General features: G+C 38.4%; 1 protein-coding gene across 1 annotated transcript; it reads left to right on the forward strand.

Moving 5' to 3' along the window:
- The first annotated feature begins 19,050 nt into the window (after positions 1–19,050).
- LOC136245182 (cell surface glycoprotein 1-like) lies at positions 19,051–20,031 on the forward strand. The gene has a single exon (XM_066036683.1). It carries the CDS (start codon positions 19,051–19,053, stop codon positions 20,029–20,031), a length of 981 nt encoding a protein of 326 aa, XP_065892755.1.
- Positions 20,032–21,490: the final 1,459 nt, after the last annotated feature.

Genomic DNA, 21,490 nt, shown 5'->3' on the forward strand with positions numbered 1-21,490 from the left:
AATATTTGTCAATCTCTTGCTCTTGGAAGGGCGGGACAAACCGAACATGTTTGCTAATATCAAACTTGGCATGCTTATCCGTAACTGGCTCTGGAGTTGAATGAGCTCTGGCTTCTAATTCCTTCAGCTTCACTTGCAATGCTAGCTCCTTCTCTTTCACTTCAAGTTCCTTGATTCTTAATGCGTTCTCTCTAGCTCTCTCATTTTCCTGGAACTCTAACTTCTTAAGCTCTATATAGCTCTACTAACTTCTAGTTCATCACCGTCCTCATCTGAAATAATTTCCTCTTCGCGTAGACGTTCTAGAATCACTCGACGAATCTCATCTTTTTTCAAAGAACTTGAACAACTTAACTTATAATGAGCAGCTACTTCCAGTAACTCGGTGCGTTTTAGCTTCCGCAGACGGTTCAGAGACAAACAAATCCTTTTGAGACGACATAGGTTAATATTCCAAATAATGCCCGCTACACGCGACAGTAGAATTTGCCACACAAAAGTACTCTAGGGAAACAAAAGAGTACGGAGAACAACACAAATCGCCGTGAAACACAAAAGTCACCTTAACGGGTACCATTAACCCGGTACCAAGGAATTCAGGTAAAGCGGCCTGGGTTAACCCAACAACCGCGATGATAGGATCAGCTAACAAGAAACTTTGCTGCGAAGCAATAGTAGCTCAAGTGGTTCTGCCCCCCGGACAAGCCCCCAAGTTTGTTACATGACTTATCGGCGATGGCGTGGCACAGCGGTCGCCTAAAAGATTCAATCACTATAACTCTAAATAACGCCTTAACGTGTTACAGGTGATGTAATATGACACATGCGCATGATTGAGGTGTACATCAATTAGAGTAATGAACTAGTGAAACATGGTGTCAGAAGTTAAATCCCGATTATGAGTGAGAATCCGGTACCAATGGCAATGTATCAGCTTCCAACCCCTGAGCAAATGAAGTGCAGTGGGGATTTGGCCCATAACTGGAAGATTTTTAGGGAGTCGTTCACAGACTACACAACAGCCACGGAGTTAACTAAGAAAAGTGACGAGATACAGGTAGCTACACTGAAAGCGGTAATGGGAACTGAATGCAAACAGGTTTTAAAGCGACTGAATCTAACATCTGAAGCACTCGAGAAGACATCTATGATACTAGAAAACTTGGAAAGACATTTTGCGCCAGAAAGAAACATCCTTTATGAACGATATATCTTCCATAGTGCTGAACAACAACCTAATGAAACTGTGGATCAATATCTACTTCGTCTCCAGCGCCTAGCTGAGCCCTGCAAGTTCGTTGCTTTACATGATGAAATGCTTCGCGATAGGTTGGTACTGGGAGCACGCGACAAAGCAGCACGGGCACGCTTGTTTAGAGAGAAAGAGTGCAGCCTAGCAAAGGCTGTTGAGTCGCGAATCAGTGAAGTTACCCTTGAGCAACTTACGGTGATTGGGGATAAGGAAGACGAAACTGTAAATGCAGTGAGCGAAAAGCCCAGAAGAAGAGTACCAGAGAAAACTGTGCAAAAGAAGACTACAGCCCTGAGCAAATCCCAGCCTCTGGCTCTCGAGTAATTATTCCCTTAAGTCTCCGAAAGCAAATGTTGGTTAGGACTCACTCAAGCCACCAAGGAGTAGATTCGTGTATACAAAGAGCCAAGGATGTCATATTTTGGCCAGGGATGTCATCTGACATTAAAGAAATGGTAAGTCACTGTGACATCTGCAGTAACTATGTGTGTAACCAACAGAAGGAACCATTGATGACTTATGAAATACCAACGCATCCTTGGAAAATGATTGCTCAGGATTTGTTGACTCATAGGAAGAAAGACTACCTTATTACAGTAGACTACTACAGCAATTTCTGGGAAGTGGACGTGCTCATGGACACAACAGGTCAAACAGTCATTGAACACACGAAAGCACATTTTGCAAGGTATGGAATACCAGACATGGTGGTTACCGATAATGGGCCTCAATTCAGGTCTCAAGAGTATGAGTCTTTTGCAGCCACTTGGGAATTCACCCATACTACATCGTCACCTCACCACAGCCAAAGTAATGGCAAAGCCGAGTCGGCAGTTAAAATAGCAAAAAAGCTAATGGTCAAAGCTGAACATGACAACTGTGATTTATAACTGACCATCTTGGACTGGCGAAACACACCCACAGGGGGGTTACAAACAAGTCCAGTACAAAAGCTACATTCTCGACGTACCAGAACTTTGCTCCCCACGGCTGAGTCCCTTTTGCTGCCTGCTATCGTTGACAATGAAGCGGTAGTAGAAGACATACGTCTCAAACGTCGTAAAGCGAAGTTTTATTATGATAGACATGCAAAGCCTCTGCCAGACTTGGAGATAGGTCAACCAGTCAAGTTACAGCCATTGCAGAAAGGTGGCACCTGGAGTAAAGCAAGGACAGTTAACAAAGTAGGTGATCGATCATACCTTGTACAAACTGATGACGGAACAAATTATCGAAGAAACAGAAAGTTTATAAGAATAATTCCAGAACCATCAGCGGAACAGAAAAACAGCACTGAGCAAGATAGACCTTCCATCACAGAAGCTGTAAATGACGAGGTGACAATAGAGTGCTCCCCACCAGAGGAGAAAAAGCAAGCACCTGTGGAACAGCTGACCAGTGAGTCACCAGTTAAACACACAGCTAGTGGCAGAGTGGTGAAAGAACCAGGAAGGTTTAAGGATTATGTGAGACACTAAATGTACTATGTATACATAGGTATACTCATGCACACAACATTGATTTAGGTCATGCAGTAGTTTTTGTAATTATAAAAGCCCTTCCCCTTATGTTAGGCCTGTTGTATTTTCTTTTTCTTTCTTTTTGTATGGGGAAGATGTTACAGGTGATGTAATATGACACATGCGCATGATTGAGGTGTACATCAATTAGAGTAATGAACTAGTGAAACAATTAACGTGCGCACAATTACATCTCATAACAACAATGTTACACTATTATGTAAAACCTTAGTAAATAATTAACACAGCATATCCAAAATCCTCTAAAATCCACCTTGGGGAAAAATTTTTATGGCCAATTTAGTATTGAGGCATATGTGACTGGATTCGGGAAAGTGGATCTTCCACACATATCCAATTTACCAACTTTGACAGATTGGAAACTAGTATTAACTTGAGATTTGATCAGTAGTGAGCACCAGCATCACTTATTAGGTGGTGAAAATTTTAGATTGATATTCAACTTGAACACTAAGTTGTGGTTTCACAATCGGATGCATTTGCAAACACATTTTTGCAAATCTGGTCATTGTGACCAACAAAAATGTGTTATCCTTAAGGTATTTTTTCATAAGAAACAGTTTCCTTAGCACTTCTGCAACACACTAATAATCCAAGTTTGCAACAAGAGTATAATATTGCTACCACATGGATTTTCAGTGGAAAGCTGGCATTTATGTTGTACAAAATTATTATATGATCTCTGGGACTGGTCCCATCTCTATCATCATCGGTTGCAGCCTTAATCCTTCTAGTTTACAGCCCCATCCCTGATAATGTTCCACACCAGGAGAACTTAAAACTGAGCAATCATGAAATGGTAAAGTTTTGCTTAAACAAGATGGACAAGTCCAGTTAAAGTCAGATTGCAATTGAAAGGATTGATACTGAGCTCTGCTCACACTGCAACACCTGCAGTGACACCATAGGCCACAATCATCATACGAAAGGGCACGCTGATTTGACCTCACAGGAAAATGACACACTACACACGGAAACTTCACCGGGCCAGGGTTGAGAGCAACGTCTCCACTCAAAAGCAACAAGCACCACAAATAACCAAGTGTATGTTCTGGCCAAGTTTCAGCTTCATATGCCAAGAACTTTTGGAGTTACAGTCCTACTATGCAGCAACAACAGAAAGTGTACAGTAAGTAATGGGAAAATAAAATACAGGCGCTTACTAAAACGGTTGTAGCTTACGAATACAAGGTTGTGGAGACTTGAAATTTGCACCATTGTGTTTGCCATGAACAATGTATACAATGTTGAGTATACAATGTATGTATAGGTTATTACACAAAATAAATACAGGTATCTGCAAAGAAAGAAAGAAGAAAGTATAGGAATAAGAAGCACCAGAGTTGCTTTTGGCAGACAGGGAGAAGTCTGCTGCTCAAAACAGTGAAATCCAATATGAAGCTGTTGAGGTTTGTTGATAGTAGTGGTGTTAGTCACCCTTCTTTTGTATCTGTGTATGGTGACATGTGAGCAGTGACGTTCCCTAGCCTGATCTGCTTAATGTGGTCTGGTGGGCGGGGTATTGTATTAGTGTATAGTGACATTCCCTAGCCTGCGATCTGCTTAATGCAGTCTGGTGGGCGGGGTATTGTATTAATGTATAGTGGCATTCCTTAGCCTGCGATCTGCTTAATGTGGTCTGGTGGGCGGGGTATGTGTTGTATCCACATAAATTATGCAATGTGTATGTTTCTTTTGTATATAGGTCACCCCCAGTCACTAATCATCAAAACTCAAATTGTTGCCCCACATCTATAAAACAACCAGTCTTAATTTGACCAAACAGACCTTTCAACCCAGAGAATATGCGACTCCAGGTTTCTTAAGCTTAGAGGAAAGTAACAGTGAAAGTGAAGGAACTGCTCTGGTTATACCTACTCAAGAAGAAACAGATGTGTGTGAAAAAAATTACAAGAGGATGGCTGAAGAGTCACGTCTTAAAGACTCAAATTTACTTTTACTTGATGAGGTTTTGATACCTTTAGAAGAGACTGAAGTGGATCCGTTCTCTAAGACAATCCAGTATACCATACTTGGTATAAACAACAAGTTGGTCTTGCCAGGCAAGAGAGAGATCATGCTATGATTCTTGCCAGAAGCTATCGTAACAAAGCAGAAGAGACTGTCAGTGAGAAAAGGGCTATGCAACAGAAATTAATGAAACAAGTGGAACTAACTCGTAACTTCTGGAGAAATAAAGTTGTGTAATGGTAAAATTTTAAGAGCGGCACTTTTTTGCGTAATACTTAGAGTAACAATCATTATACAACATGTACAGATTTTAGGTTCTTACACTAAAAAATTTAAGTTAATAAGAATTGTGACAAATACTTCTTCATCTGAATGTCTTGGTGGAATAGTTTTTAGTATCGCACTGAATTCATAGCAGAGATGATGTGAAGAGTGTGCCAAATTACATAATGCAGGAGAGCATGCTGGAGTCCTAAATGTACAGCAGCATGCACTCCTGCACGTTGGCATGTGTAAATGTATATAGCCCATACTTATTGCAAATCAATTATTCACTGTTTAAACGTTGCAGATCAATTGCAAGGTAACACTACGACTTTGGAACTCATCATTTGCAATTGACATGCAGAAGAGGTGAAATTTAAACCCTTACATTTCTGAACTACTGTCTACTGCAGCAAATCAGCAATCTGGCAGCATGCAAGCTGGCTAAGGCAGTGGTGGTACACATTTCATGACCTGACAAGAGAAGGCTCAAAGCAGAACAACCACGTTTTTTGCAGATACTTACTAAAATTGTAATAGACACTAGGTGACATTTGCATTGATAATCATGTCATAGATTATAATAACTGAAATACGACATCACAATATTATTCAAAAGTCAACAACCAGCAAAATATTATTGTCTATTTCTTATGCTGCACTTAATCCCCCTCTATAGCCTTGATACACTCTTGCTCCCAGTTATCTTTCTCATTACTAATTGTAGCCTGGAAGCATTCGTACGACTTTCTTCGTATGTACATAAGCTTAATTGGGTCTAAGGCAGGTTTATCCCTGCCTCTGCAATTGCACTTGATCCTTGTCTCTTTGTCAAAGAGACGGTTCGTCATGGCCACCGCCAATCTGGGCCTTGTCTTGTGCTTCATGACTAATGGTACTAATGTCTCACTTGGTATGAGCTACAACTAGAAAAAATAAATGTACATCACTTAGTTTTTTCACAATAATATTATCACACTACCTCATTTGCTGTGCCATCTGGGGAAGAAAGCGGGGTGTTGGTCTGTTGCGGGGTTCCACTTTTACAAGGAACTAGAAAAAAATTGTTATGACCATACACACAATTAAAGAGTACTGCTCACTTAATGCAGACTGAAATGTTGACACTGGTGTCATAGCTGGTGGAGGTACATGTAGAGTAGATGTTGTTGTCGTATATTCAGGTACCGTAGATGTTATTGTGATTTGTGGTATCAGATGTTGTCATATATAGAAATACTGTAGACGTTGTTGTTGTAGATAGAGGTACTGTAGACATTGTTGTTGTCATATACAGAGGTACTGTAGACATTGTCGTTGTCATATTAGAGGTACTGTAGATGTTGTTGTTGTCAGACATAGAGGTACTGTAGATGTTGTTGTCGTCGTATGTAGAGGTACTGTAGACATTGTTGTTGTCGCATATAGAGGTACTGTAGATGTTGTCGTCGTAAATTGATGTGCTGTCCGTGACGATGTAGTTGTCAGTGTATGGAGATCTAGAGAAAATGATAGTTTCAAATACAGTAAGATATTATACGTACTCACCCAGCCTGGTTAATGCTGTCCCACGAGAAGCTGTTAAAGTTCTGGCAACTCCAGAAGCCACCAGTACTTGGAGCTGGTGTTCTAACCCATCTAAGCGGTTATTCAGTACACCTAACTGCTCTTTCTAAAGGCATACATCATCAGTGTAAGTCCCAGTACAAGTCAAAAAATTTAATAACAAGTGTCGGATATTATATGTGACCCACTGAGAACACTTCGTTATGTAGAGGATAAAATGGTTGCATACAATCACTGTACTGGTGGACAAAGCTAGTGGACTCGGATTTTTTTAAAAACTGACTTAGAATACCAGTAATGTTGTTAATTGCTATCAATTAGTACTGTACAGCAAAGTAGAAGTCTCTACAGAGAGAATAAATTTTGTGGTCCCTCCCCTTGGCTGGAAAATGCATTATCACACAGTGTATGCATTTAGAGGATTACGGATCGGAGGATCACGTTGTATGCACTCTCAGCTCAAGTTTAGTACAGCAAACTGCAAAGGATACTAAACTACCAATAGGTGAGAGGCTACAATCACTGCTAGCTACAATAACTACTCACCTTGTAGCAACTCTGCCAAAATGCTATCTGGATGGAGCTGGTCTTTGGTGGTAATCCCACAAAATGATCTTAAAACAATCTAACTACATTGCTAAACTACTTTCTAATGGAGTTCAGTACCCACTTTCTACGAGTTCTTTTGCTGTCTGACACGAATAACTGCTTGAATTTATTAGAATTGTGTAGTAGTAAGCTGTAACAAAGGCTGGCACTTTCTATTGAAATTGTGTGGTGATGGACAAGGAAAGGTTTAGCTACATAAACAGCTACCTACTGTAGTCACAATCCTTTAGCTTGTTGAATAGTATTATGCTGATGGTGATGACACTGTTTGTGCGTGCCCTGTTAGTAGTTGGTGATTTTATTTGGTTGTATGTGCCCAGGGCCTAGTAATAATAATAAAATAATTTGAATGATATTAACACACTGAGTTTTAAATCTTCATGTTATAATGTATTTCATTATCCATGAATTACATGTAATTATTGAAATACGTTGCTATGTGCTGCTAAGGATGTCCAGAGGAGGAACAACATGATTTAAGCGCTACTAGAGATATTTGGTGTTAATTGCAATTTGAATCACTTAAAACACTCATTGAACGAGTGGTGAAGTATTGAATCATATAGTATTTAATATATATATATATATGCATCTTGTTTTGATTCATATAGTATTTAATAAATATATGTACCTGATACTCTGCCAACTCCACCAGATATTTGCCAATGGTAATCTGGTTGTCATTCACACAGTGAACATTAGAACTATTATACTAAATCATTTCCATGCTGTATAGCTAGTTATTGTATGCTGTTTTCAGGTCATTTCTATATAATTATGTTATCTGTTATAATCAAAAAAGATAGCCTTGCCATCAATACAGTCCTGCAGAAGTGGTGCTTAAATCTGCAAAGAAAGCAACATAAGGGCACACAGTAGCAAACAATAAATTATATAGCTAGCTAATAACTATGTATACTGATTAAAATCTGCATTTGTCCAAAAATTAGATATGAATTACCTAAAGGTGGCACTAAAGGCAAATTCATAGGAGTGTGATTCACACACTGCAGTTCGAGCGCTACCTTTCAGAACTTCATGGATTGGTAAGAACACATGGCGGGCATTAATTAGAAACTTTGAGTGAACCTAGCTACACATGCCACAGAGTCAATATAGTTGGTCTGTTGCTGCTGATATTGCAGCCTGGGTCATTCCATGTCAAATCAACAAGGAATTTAGGGTCATCTCTCGGATTTTGACGAAACTTGGTGTGTTTGTAGTACCTGTGGTGCTTATCACTCATGCAAATTTTTAGCTCCATACATTCCATAGTTTCTGATTTATGACCACAAATATTTTGAATATTTCATGAAAATTTGGTCCATCTCTAGTTACAAAATCAACTGCAACTTTGTACTGTGTAAACACAATTTTCACTGATGGAAGATTGTTGATTGACCTTTCCAGTGATCCCTAAATTATGGGATATCTCCTTAATTATGGTTCAAAAGTACTTCATTGAAAGCTTTAATCCTTTATATTTTGAAAAATGCTGCTTGAAATTTTTCAAATTCTTTTGTGAATAATGATTGGGTCATAGTCTATGTTTGATAAAATTTTTGTGGTGGGACCACAATGGACTCAAGAGATATAATGAATTTACATAGATGGCCTTTCAATACAGGTGGTCACTAATACAGGTTGCAATGTACCTAGACACCTTCACTCTGTAAGACAAACTTGGCATAGCCTTGTTGTGAGTGGTTATTGGAGGTGTAGACTCCAATACAGCAATAATAGACTGCAAAGTCCACCGCATACCACAACATAATTCATTATATCTCTTGAGCCCATTGTGGTCCCACCACGAAACTTTTATCAAACATAAACTATGACCCAATCATTATTCACAAAAGAATTTGAAAAATTTCAAGCAGCATTTTTCAAAATATAAAGGATCAAAGTTTTCAATGAAGTACTTTTGAACCATAATTAAGGAGATATCCCATGATTTAGGGATCACTGGAAAGGTCAATCAACAATCTTCCATCAGTGAAAATTGTGTTTAAAAATATTTACACAATGCAAAGTTGCAGTCAATTTTATAACTAGAGATGGACCAAATTTTCATGAAATATTCAAAATATTTGTGGTCATAAATCAGAAACTATGGAATGTATAGAGCTAAAAATTTGCATGAGTGATAAGCACCACAGGTACTACAAACACACCAAATTTCGTCAAAATCCGAGAGGTAACCCTAAATTCCTTGTTGATTTGACATGGAATGACCCGCCTGCCTGTTTCATGGATCACGTGGTAGCTAGCTACAGAGTATGGTAGTTGACTGTAGAGCTTGTCCAAGGTTCAGTACTCATAGGTCATATAATCTACATATCAAAAATAGCTAACATAGAATGAAACTTGCGAATGCTAGGATATTTCCAAACTTTACTCGTAATTGAGTGGGCGAATGTGTAGCAACAGAAAATGGACCAGAGGCCTAAATGTTTTGTCCCTAGGGTAAATTACGCTGAACTAGTGGATATTAAAATACCAGCAGTCAGAAAACGTAAGGCTATAGACTTAACAACTGCCATCAAAGAATCTGAAGGCGATAGACTATACCGTTTAAGCATTCTGCAGAGAAACTCCCAAGAAGGACTGGTGAAAGTAAGGTATGTTGGTTATGGAAGGGAGTTTGATGACGGTATACCAAAAGTATTGTGCACGTTTTGATAAAAGCACCAAAATTGGTACACATGTAGATTATTACCTAACAATTATTTTTGGATATGGAGGCACTCACAATTGTACTCATAGTAGTCATAGCAACAGTTTACAAAATGGCTGCCACGCAAATGATTTCAAACCACTATTAGGAATTTCAGTGCTACCAATGAAAAGTTCATGGCAGCAATTCTGTACAAAAATGACTGCATTTCTTCTAGTAGAATCATGCTAAATCTTTATTGACATGAATAATGCAAATATTGGTCATTTATCTTATTCATAATAGACAATTACTGCACAATTGATTATTATAGTAAATTACAAGCTCTCTGTGTGATACAAAATTGAATTTTGTTCAGTTTATTGGACATTCTCCCTCACACTTGCAGAGACCAGTGAAGACCAGCCTTTTTGCACTTGCAGTTGGTATGACACCCTTTCTTGCAGCCACAACAGATCAGCTCATAACAGGCCTTCAATGCTTCTTGAAGTGTGGTCCAGTGTGGTTCACATAGCTAGGCTACTTGGTCCAACCCCAACTATATACTTGGAGAAGGAAGTACATGGTCTGGAGTAAGTGCTTGACCCCAGACATGACCAGAAGCTCACTTGACATGCTGCTCTAGAGCAGCGAGTGTTGGTGGAATTCTCTTTACAGATGCTGTCTTTGCAAAGAGCTTCTTCCTAGCCTGGTTAACATCAGTGTAGGTGCTTGTTCGGTCATAGATAAGAATGACAAACCTCTCAATGACATGCATAGCTTGTTTTGAAATCTCAGTTGTTGCATGTGCTAATTCCAGCAGTGCATTAGTAAGTTCTGGGAATAAATTCCATACAGCCCATGCAGTTTTCTTTCCATATCCAACAAATGCTGACACGGTGTCACATCCAGTTAGTGCATGGAACAGAGGAAGGGCATGCGACTTCTCTGATTCCAGACTAGCTGCAATATTGATGGACTACCAAAGTATTGGAAATTTTTCCTGCTCCAAATGCTACCCAAACTTCAAGTTTAGTTGGTAGAGTTTCAGCTACCATAACTGGCAACACCACAACATCTGTATCAACAGTACGTACTAGTATTTGATGATGGCCATGTTGTGCAGCATGTGCAGCATACAGGATCATGCGACTGTCAGCCTCTTCTAGGCTGCATGGACCAATTAAGTGAGCGTCTTGTTGTGGCACACAAAGAACCTGAACCCCATCTGTGACAACCAGTTCTTTGTTACTCTCTTTGAATGACTTGACAAGTGCCTTTGAGAGGAAACTAAAGAGGTCTTTCTTGTTGAGGTCTACACGCAAAAGTCTTGCCAGTTTCCTGGTATGGGTGCTCCAAGCTTTTCTAAATTCCATCGTCCAATACATTCTATATTACAATGGATATTCCTGTGGTAATATTGTTGAAAATCTTCATCCCAATTGACATGATGCTCTTCATAAGATTTTTGATACTGTTGTTCAGTTTTTGAATTAAAAAGTCTGCAGACTTCGTCTTTGTAATAATCTTTATTCTTGCTTTCAGTATCTGTAAACCATGCTTTGATGTCATTAAAAATGTGGTTCCAGCATCGGACCAAATTTAAAGTTGGCAATGTGTTAATGATTGCTCGAATTATTCCTTGTTCGCCGTCAGTTACAATCACATTATTTTTTGTTTTACTTAAAGCTGGAACCTTTTCTTGTACTACTTTGAAAAGTTCTTCATGCGTTTTTGTAAATTTTCATTCATGCATCAAAAATGCAGCAGGTCGTATGCCATCATTTGTCCTAGATTTCTGTTTTGCATTTGAAAAACACTCTCTCTCCATTTTATCAAGTATTTGTTTTAATCCACAGACACATATCAAGTCTGGATAAGTCTTAAATTTCCAATAAAATCAGAGTTGGATTTTGATATTTCATATACATTGTATAGCTCATCCCTTGTTATTCGTGTTGTGCTTTGAATTTTGAATCGCAAATTTCTAAATTGCTGTGCATTTCTTGGGCCAGCAATGGCATCATCATTCAGTCTGGTGATTTCATTTTTGTAGACTACACTTGCCTTGCTTAATTTTAGCTGTTCTTCATTTGATTTGAGATATGATGGTAGAGTACAAAAATAACTTCTTGTTGCTTTAGCACTTCGGTGTGGAAAATCTTCTGAAAGGCTATCATCACCAATGTAGTGAACCAAAGTTAAATTATTGTTTTCATTGATTATTTGGTATGCATGCTTTGCAAAGCCTTTGTTTGTACCCTTAGGAGTGTCAATGTGAAAGTAGAATTTGTTCAATTTCGGAGACTTCGCTGGTAGAGCACTTTTGAAGTAGCCTTCCACCTGTAATTGTCTACTCTCCAATCATCTATATGAAATATTTTTAACATGAATATCCCGGTACTAAACTTTGGAAGTTATATTGATTAACAACAGTAACAGAATTACTTTATATATATAACAAAATATAGATCTGATCAAAACTAATCAATATGAAAATTTCAATTTTGCTATTAATCAACTATCAAGGTCAAGGTTGGCAGAATCCATGATTTCCTCATTTTGCTTTATTTCTCCTCCCTAGCCATATCGGAAGTATATTTCCACTGAAGGTTTCAAATTTCAGAGGGGTGGGCTTGTACTGCACTCCCAATTTGCCATCACCTTCAACTCTGCTGCCTTAGTTTACGCTTATCATAATTGCTACCTATATGCAATTTATAAATTGTAGCAATCTCTTACCATGTAACAACCTATTGGTTGTACTCATTGTTGTTGAGGACACAGTTGATTGAGATAGTGCTGTGAAATTTTCTGCCTCTACAGCAGTAACAGTAGTCTGTATGATCTTCCCCTCCAAAACCATGAAGTGGCTTGTATTGGTTAGCTAAAACTAAGACAAAACAGGCTTTCAGATTGACCCGAAATGCTTTCAACAAGTTGCTACAAAAATTTTAATTTTTTTATTCAACAGAATTTTCTACTGACTGACTGACTGACTGATGCCTTCAGATAAGCGTAACTCGATAACCACTAAGGCTACAGGCTTGATTTTTTCACTGTTCGACGTCGAGGTGCCTTTTGGCATACCGCAGTATGTACAATGCATTCTTCATGGACTTACCAGTGTCCTCCTTTGTGTCCCATTCATCTTTGCTGACAGCGAAGTGTCGATTTGGTGGTAGCACGTGATGGCTTCCCTTCGTAATGGAATTCATTTATTTTTCATAGTGGCTACTTCAATTGCAGAGGTGTTTTAAAAACAGTTTTAGATTCGTATTGCTGTGTAATGGGTTGATCTTCACAGAAATGAACAACCTTTTGCCAGAACAAGTGATAAGACTTTTCAGTCCTAATACTTTGCAATGTGTCAGTAACCATTTTGGCTACATGCTGACCTTCAGCAGCAGATATAATTCTCTTCTGAAGACACTGACTGAGGTTGTCAGAATGACGCAAGATCATCTCACCAAGAATGGCGCCAAACATAAACTCAAATGTTTTCATCTGAGATGCAACTCCATTAATCCTTGCTTTAGATTCTGTGTCAAACTATTTCTGCAGCCTCATCCCATGTGTTGAGTAAAATTTCAAAGTTCGAAGTAACACTTGCAAGAGCATTGGCACATACTGTCCACCTTGTTGGACATAACACTCTTACTCCAGGTGTGTGATAACCAACAGAGATGTCATGGTTGTCCTTCAATTGCTGAAAAATACCTTCACGGTGTGGGGAGTACTTGATCAATTTCGTGACTTCGTGAGTTACTTCCAGGGACTTTTTGACAGGCTTGCAGGCCTTTATTGAATCGTTCATTGCAAGGTTGATAGAATGGCCGTAGCAATGAGTATACACTGCCCTAGGTTCTTTGTCAAGGATTCGCTTAGTTACACCTGATCTTATTCCTCTCATAGCTGCAGCCCCATCATAACATTGGCCACGGAGTTTACATAATACAACCTTGGTTTGGCCCGAAACGTCTTTTCGGAAAAGAAAAATTAGTTGGCTGGTGTGGCTGCAAGGGAATATCTGGCAAATCAAAACGTGAATCCACCGATGATGACGACGAACTGGAGGACTTGCTGACACGAGGCTCACCATCAAAGTCACGTGTGCATTTTATTAATCGCACCTGCAGGTTTTTTTTTTAATACAGCCTGTCCAAAAATTGGTACAGCCAAAACCGTACCGGCCGTACTGCTAGATCCGGCCTTGAATATTATGTACAAATAAGTTTACAAACAAATATTGTCCCTATTCTAGTTATAAATTCCAAATTTTTGAAATACTTGTACTAAATTATATATCACTTTAAAGAGAATTTAATATACATTTTCTGTGGTAATCACTGACAAAGTAATGGCCATTACACTAAACCTGTGTAAACTGCTTTAATATTTTCTAATAATCTTTGAGCGATCATATCTTTAAAGGGAAATCAATAGAATGGGCCAAGTTTTGGTGTGAGAAAGTTTCTTAGTCTCATGATACTGAATTTTTGATGATTTGGCATGGAATGACCCTACTATGAGTGTTGATACTGTGCAATCACATAATAATGCTTCCAGTACACTGTGCATGTGCACAAAAATGAAGATTCCATTCAACACTGATAAAATGGAGCAATATGAAGGTGTCAAGTACATGTCAGTATCGAAATCACTTGGAAAAAGGATCATCTAGCTGCAGTGCATAGCATTCACTTATGTACTTATACTTCATATTTGCGGTTGGGTGTAGAAGAATATTTGCAACACATGTGTGCAGTGGTACATGTGTGGATACTGTGCACTTGATGTGTAGGTGTATATATATTACTATGTAGTCTATGGTCTATGGTCTATATATAGTCTATGCCCATATAACTATGACTATATTAGTTTGATTAGTCTGGGCACCATTTGCATGCCTAATGAACCAGCTGAAGATGTTGTGGATGAACCTGATAACTTGTGTGAGGGAAACTCCTGATGCTAAATTTTATCCACTAATCCTGAGGTACCAAGGTGGTTTTACAAACCTTCAAGCTATTGTTTTTACTGTGTGGCAGTGCGCAAAATAACGGTCGGTCACCGGACAATATCCGGAAATTATTAGCACCTGTCCGGACGAAAATTAGAATGCACGGAAACTATGTCTGGACATTCAGATTCGAGCAAGAAACGAGTGCTAACACGTAGAACAGTTGAAAAGTGGATTGTAGAGAATGATAAGGAGTTGGATACAACGATATGGCTGAAATATGAGATGGTACCTGGCGACCGCAAGCACGTGTCTGCTCTCAAGTGTGGGGTTTGTATACAGTTTAACGACCGACTAATTTCGCTGCGAAATTATAACCCGGATTTTGTCAATGGATCAAAGAATACAAGAACATCGGCATTTAAGGAACACGCCGATACGGACATGCACGCGCGTGCTATGCTGCTGTACAAGAAACAACACTCTACAAATGTGTGCGAGTACGCACCAATAGCTAAAGCTATTCTACAGCCATCGATGGATGAATCAACTAGGCTGAAACTGAAGCGTAAGTTCGAGATCGCTTACATGATGGTGAAGGAAAATCTAGCTTTCAAGAAAATGAAGCCTTTGTGTGACATGGAGGAGCGGCATGGAGTGGAAATTGGTGCAAGCTATCGAAATGATATTGGCTGTGCTTCATTTGTAGAATCCATTGCTACAGACCTCAAAGGAGATTTAAAATATAAAATAGCAAAAGCCAAGTTTTTTTCTCTGTTGATAGATAGCAGCACTGATTGTGCTAATGTAGACGAGGAGCTTTTTTTAGTTCTGTATTTTGATCCCTACTCTGGTTCAGAAGATGGCACAGTTCATGTGAGGGATAAATTCTTTGCAGTTCGTCATCTTGCATGGGGGACTGGAGAAGGTCTTTATATTTGTGTCAAGAAAACTCTGGCCTACATGGTAGTCAGGTTCACTATGTCAAAAAATACACTTTCGCTCAAAGTTTATGGAGATTAGCATACCTACACATTTTTGGAAAGCTTAGAACATGAGGAATCTGAAAATCAATGTTTACATTTGCACAGATTCCTGCAAGGTCAGCATTTTTTTTTAATTTTAAAGTGACAGCTAATAAAATAAGAAAATTCTAATATATCAAGTTAAATTTGACATAAAAGTTTAATAAATGAACTCAACAAATTCTCTGGTGACATTTTTACACCTCTTTTCATTAGAGGTGAGACATTTAATCATGAACAATTGAAAGTTTTTACAAAGGGAATAGAAGAACGTCTATTAGCTATACTGCAATAATTCAGGAATAGTTTATCATGAAAAGAATTAATGAATATTCTGGATTATTTGGAGTATAACTGGTGCAAAGTATAACTAGTGCAAAGTATAATAATGGCTTCTACTAAAACAGTTCAAACCTAAAAAAAGCTGAAAATTTAGATACTCTAATAGAGCAGTCGCTTAAAGGCAGTCAACTTTTGAGTCCATTTTTTGCTAATATGCTTACATATGTTTAGCATAATTAGCACTATATGAATTTTGAAAGAACTTTCATTTTTAAAAGTAAATGGAATTAGCTCTCTCCTAAAATAAAAGGGAAGTTTCTTTTTTACATAAACAATGAATTCACCATGATCTCCAAGAGCAATTTTATGCACCAGATAGACATGCACCAACAAGTTAAAATTGATACATGGTCTTGAAAATTAGTATCCACTGTTACCTAACTGTTAATCCAATGTAAATTTCTTTTCCAGTGACAGAATGATTACCATTTTTAAATAATCCAAATATTGCCATTGTTGATGGAGTGATTCTTATCCAGAAGATGACAAAAATCTAGGCAAGATGTTTTTAATGGCAGGCTTACAAATAACTGCTCCATGCTAAAATGCTGGTGTTATTGCAACGATTTACCTTGCACAGAACTGTGTTTGTGTGGTACAGATGCACAAGTGACGGAGATTTATACATACAAGTAGAAGGAAAAATGAAAAATTTCGAAGTTGGATTATGATCAAAAAAGTGAAGAAACAAGAGAATTGCTAAAAAGTTGTGAAAGAAGAGAGGTTGCCTGTACATCTACAGATATACTAGTGGACCTATACTTCATTCAGTCTATAACCACAACTGAATTAGGGATTAAATGTCCACTGCAGCATATAGGCAACCTCTCTTGTTCACTACTGTACAGACTGAAATATAGGGATTAAATGTGGGACTAACATAATTATGACTGGTGAACCCGTGCATATACTGCATCAAAGGAAGAAGGGCACTTGGAAAACCTTACACCTGGACACATGCCCCAAGCCCCCAACTATCAATTTTGTAGCAAGCCATTACGATTCATTTTCAGCTATGCTTTTCACATTACACAGCGTTGCAAACAAAGAACAGCGTGCGAAGTGTCTCCACTATCAATCATATTGCTATAGAAAATACTGGCGGTAAGCTAACACAGCCACAGTCGAGCCGTATCACATTATGTAGTGTAAATTGACACCTTGCATTGTCAGTGAAGAGAACTGGAACACAAAGGAGGACAAAGGCAAGCCCATGATGTGTGTATTGTATGTACTGTGGTTGGCAAAATCAAGCCCATATGTCAAATTATGCTTGGCTGTCAGTCAGTCAGTCAGCGTAAAATTCTGTTGAATAGAAAAACTTTAAAATGCTATAGAAATTTTGTTGGAAGAGTTTGGGGTTAGTCTGAAGACATTTTTTAGCTTGGCTGTGCCTAGCCAATGTTGCAAAGCTGTCATGAAGGGAAATTGAGACTGGTTTTAGGGTGATATTTTGACCTGGAAAAGCTCAATTATGCATGATCCCTAATATATAGTACTATCGTACTGTATATAATACATCGAAAATGACAACAGTGACAGTGTTGATCATGATGATTGTTAGGTTCATATCTTTGAATTAACTGTAATAGACATAAGGTTCATATCTTTGAATTAACTGTAATAGATATAAATACATGTACATGTACATACGTACATAGCCATGATGTCTTTATACATAGCTGTACCCTACATCTCAGTGTTAATAATTCACTTTTTCACTTTGTTTCATGCAATAACTATTTGCCAAATGGATTGCTTTTAAGTTTCTTAGCATTTTAGAGGCTATTAATGGTTCTATATGGGTGTGAGAACATAGAAATAGTGTTTGTTGCAATTCTCTGTCAATAAGAGGCTGATATATGGAGAAATTTGCACCACATGGACTGCTATTTTCAAACTACTAATTAACTAACATGTAGGTATCTGTTTAAATGTAAGCATTGATCTCCATGCTCTAAGCTTTCTAATAATAATTATGTAGGCCCATAAATTTTGAGCAAAGTTATTTGACATAGTAAACTGTGTCAATGCATGCCACCAACTGGTACATGCAAAAGTGCTCTTTGATCTAGTCAGGGTGAAGTCATAGTTGCCAATTGCTAATTAACAAAGTTTCTTTTAAGAGAGAATATTTTATGCAAATTACAATTATTCTTTCAAACCTAGTATTAGCTAATCTCCTGAAATTTATGTCTAACATAAGCACACTAGCTAGGAGTTTCATAAAAGTGACTGCTACATTAGCAATATGGACTCAAAGTTGACTGCTTTATTAGAGTATGTGACTGCTCTATTAGAGTAACTCAATTTTTCTGCTGTTTTTAAGCTTGAACTGTTTCAGTGAAAGCCAAACTTATACTTTGCTCCAGTTATACATAGGTCTCATTAAATTAATCTGGAATATTCCACAATTCTTTTCGCTTAAAACTATTCTTGAGTTATTGCAGCATAATGGATGCTCTTCTATTCCGTTTGTAAAAACTTCTAATTATTCTTGATTAACTATCACCTCTAATAAATACAGATGTAAAAATGCATGTCACCACAGAGAATTTGTTGAGTTTATTGATGAACTTTTATGTCAAATTTAAATTGATATATCGGGAATTTCTTACTTTATTGGCTGCCATTTTGAAATTTAAAAATGCTGACCTTGCAGGAATCTGTGCAAATGTAAACATTAATTTTCAGATTTCTCATGCTCTAAGCTTTCCAAAAATGTATAGGTTTGCTAATCTCCATAAACTTTGAACAAAAGTACATAGTGAACCTGACTATGGGTGTGACTCCATTAGAATGGCAGTGCAAGATGATTGGGCTGGGGTGTGATGGTACTAATGCCAATATAGGAAGTAGGAATGGTCTTAAAGGATATCTCACGGAAGACATTCCATGGCTTATTGATTAATGTTGAAGGTCCACCATTGGAGAAGTGGGATGCCTCCAGTGCTATAGATACATGGTATAATGAGAAATCTAGAAGGTTGACTGCCAGCAGTAGAGCTACCAGTACCACAGGTCATGGGTCCTTGGATGAATGGAAGGATTGGGTACAAGTTAGCATTGATGAAGAGCCTGATGATGATGATGATGACGACGACGAGCCTTTAAGTTTTGTTGATGATGAGCCTTGTGAACCTGGTGATGATGAGCCTTGTGAATCTGGTGATGATGAGCCTTGTGAATCTGGTGATGACGAGCCTTGTGAATCTGGTGATGATGAGCCTTGTGAACCTGGTGATGATGAGCCTTGTGAATCTGGTGATGAAGAGCCTTGTGAATCTGGTGATGACGAGCCTTGTGAACCTGGTGATGATGAGCCTTGTGAACCTGGTGATGATGAGCCTTGTGAATCTGGTGATGATGAGCCTTGTGAATCTGGTGATGAAGAGCCTTGTGAATCTGGTGATGACGAGCCTTGTGAATCTGGTGATGAAGAGCCTTGTGAATCTGGTGATGACGAGCCTTGTGAATCTGGTGATGAAGAGCCTTGTGAATCTGGTGATGAAGAGCCTTGTGAATCTGGTGATGACGAGCCTTGTGAATCTGGTGATGAGGAGCCTTGTGAATCTGGTGATGATGAGCCTTGTGAATCTGGTGATGACCAGCCTTGTGAACCTGGTGATGATGAGCCTTGTGAATCTGGTGATGATGAGCCTTGTGAATCTGGTGATGACCAGCCTTGTGAACCTGGTGATGATGAGCCTTGTGAATCTGGTGATGATGAGCCTTGTGAATCTGGTGATGACAAGCCTTGTGAACCTGGTGATGATGAGCCTTGTGAATCTGGTGATGATGAGCCTTGTGAATCTGGTGATGACTGTGTGATTATAGAGTAAGTGTAATCCACACCAGAATATACAACACCTTACCTAATTGCATATCATAAGTTTGTGATTTGTATTTTGTGATCTTGTAATATTGTTGTGCAGCTGTATTAGACAAGTATGTAGCCTTTTGCTTTTTGTAGTAGTGTAAAACTGTCAGTCTCTGTGATGTGTGTGTGTGTGTGTGTCTCAATATCAGATACTTAGTTGTAATTCATTATATTGTATTTTAATTTACACCATGAATTTTATAAACACTGTGCATACATGAACTTTTTAATGATATAATATAAATTTATTATGAAATAGTGATGATGATCATTCAAAGTATATGTCCGGACAACTTTGAAAATGTCCTTCCAACTTTTATTTTGTCCTGACAGTAAGTCAGGTGGGGTCCCAAAAGTTATTTTGCACACTGGTGTGGTGTGATCTAGCTAGCTTCTCTCAAACACAACTATTGCAGCCATGACATCACTAAACTATATGATAACCCCTTCTGAAGAGAGACAAGGAAAGGAAGTTGCTTGTTAAAACAGCAGCAGCATGTCAAAAGGTCGAAAATACAAAAAACCAGTTTCAACTTCACTAATATTTCCTTTGTCACATAATTAGTATTACAGGGCCAGTAGAGGCACTAAGGCCACTGCCGTAGCAGATTTTTCACAGCCCAAGTTAGTCAAGCTCATGGCTAGTTAAGCTAATAGCTACACACCAGTAAGATAGCTCCGTATAGTAGTCACGTCGTCAGATATGACATACACTAATTTATAAATGTTTCTAGACAGACACTAACCATTCCTTTAATACAGTAAAAGGATGTGCAGCCGACTTCACATTACCACTTGTTTATCCTCTATTATATTTGTGCTTCTATTGAATGAAGCACACGATGACCAGTGCGGTGGACGTTCTTCCAGCTCTGCTTAGAGGTAGGTTGCAATTGTATAGACAAAATTAGACTTTACAATATACAGAAAGGTAGTGTGACAGCTAGGAAGTCAGTGTGTGTGTATGAAGCAATATCTTAATATCAACTCTTTTAAAGTACTAAAATTGCTTCAGAACGTGGTTTACAAACACTAAAAATTCAAAATTTTCTTGGGGGGGGCAGGCCCCTGGACCCCCTAGAGGTTTGTACACTCATTACAACCTCCGAAACATTACCTAGCTTGTTGCCTGACATACCACTAAGAGCTTCCACTACCCCTGGTATTAGTAAATGCCAGGAATTTGTCAATTTTCGTCAGTTAGTGATTTTGTCAAAATTTTTCACCATTAAGATTATTGCGCTGTACGGTAACTTAGAGAACCCTGGGGGGAACCTGGCCATCTCTATTTACCACTGGCCAGCAGAAAGAAAGCATTGGCAAAGTTAGCACAGAGTAAGTTGTGTTAGCTATTCTTGATTATTACAAGTTATGTGACTGCTATTCTTGATTATTACAAGTTATGTGACTGTTCATCAATG

The sequence above is a fragment of the Dysidea avara genome, chromosome 15, assembly GCF_963678975.1.
Source record: "Dysidea avara chromosome 15, odDysAvar1.4, whole genome shotgun sequence".
NCBI lineage: Eukaryota > Metazoa > Porifera > Demospongiae > Dictyoceratida > Dysideidae > Dysidea > Dysidea avara.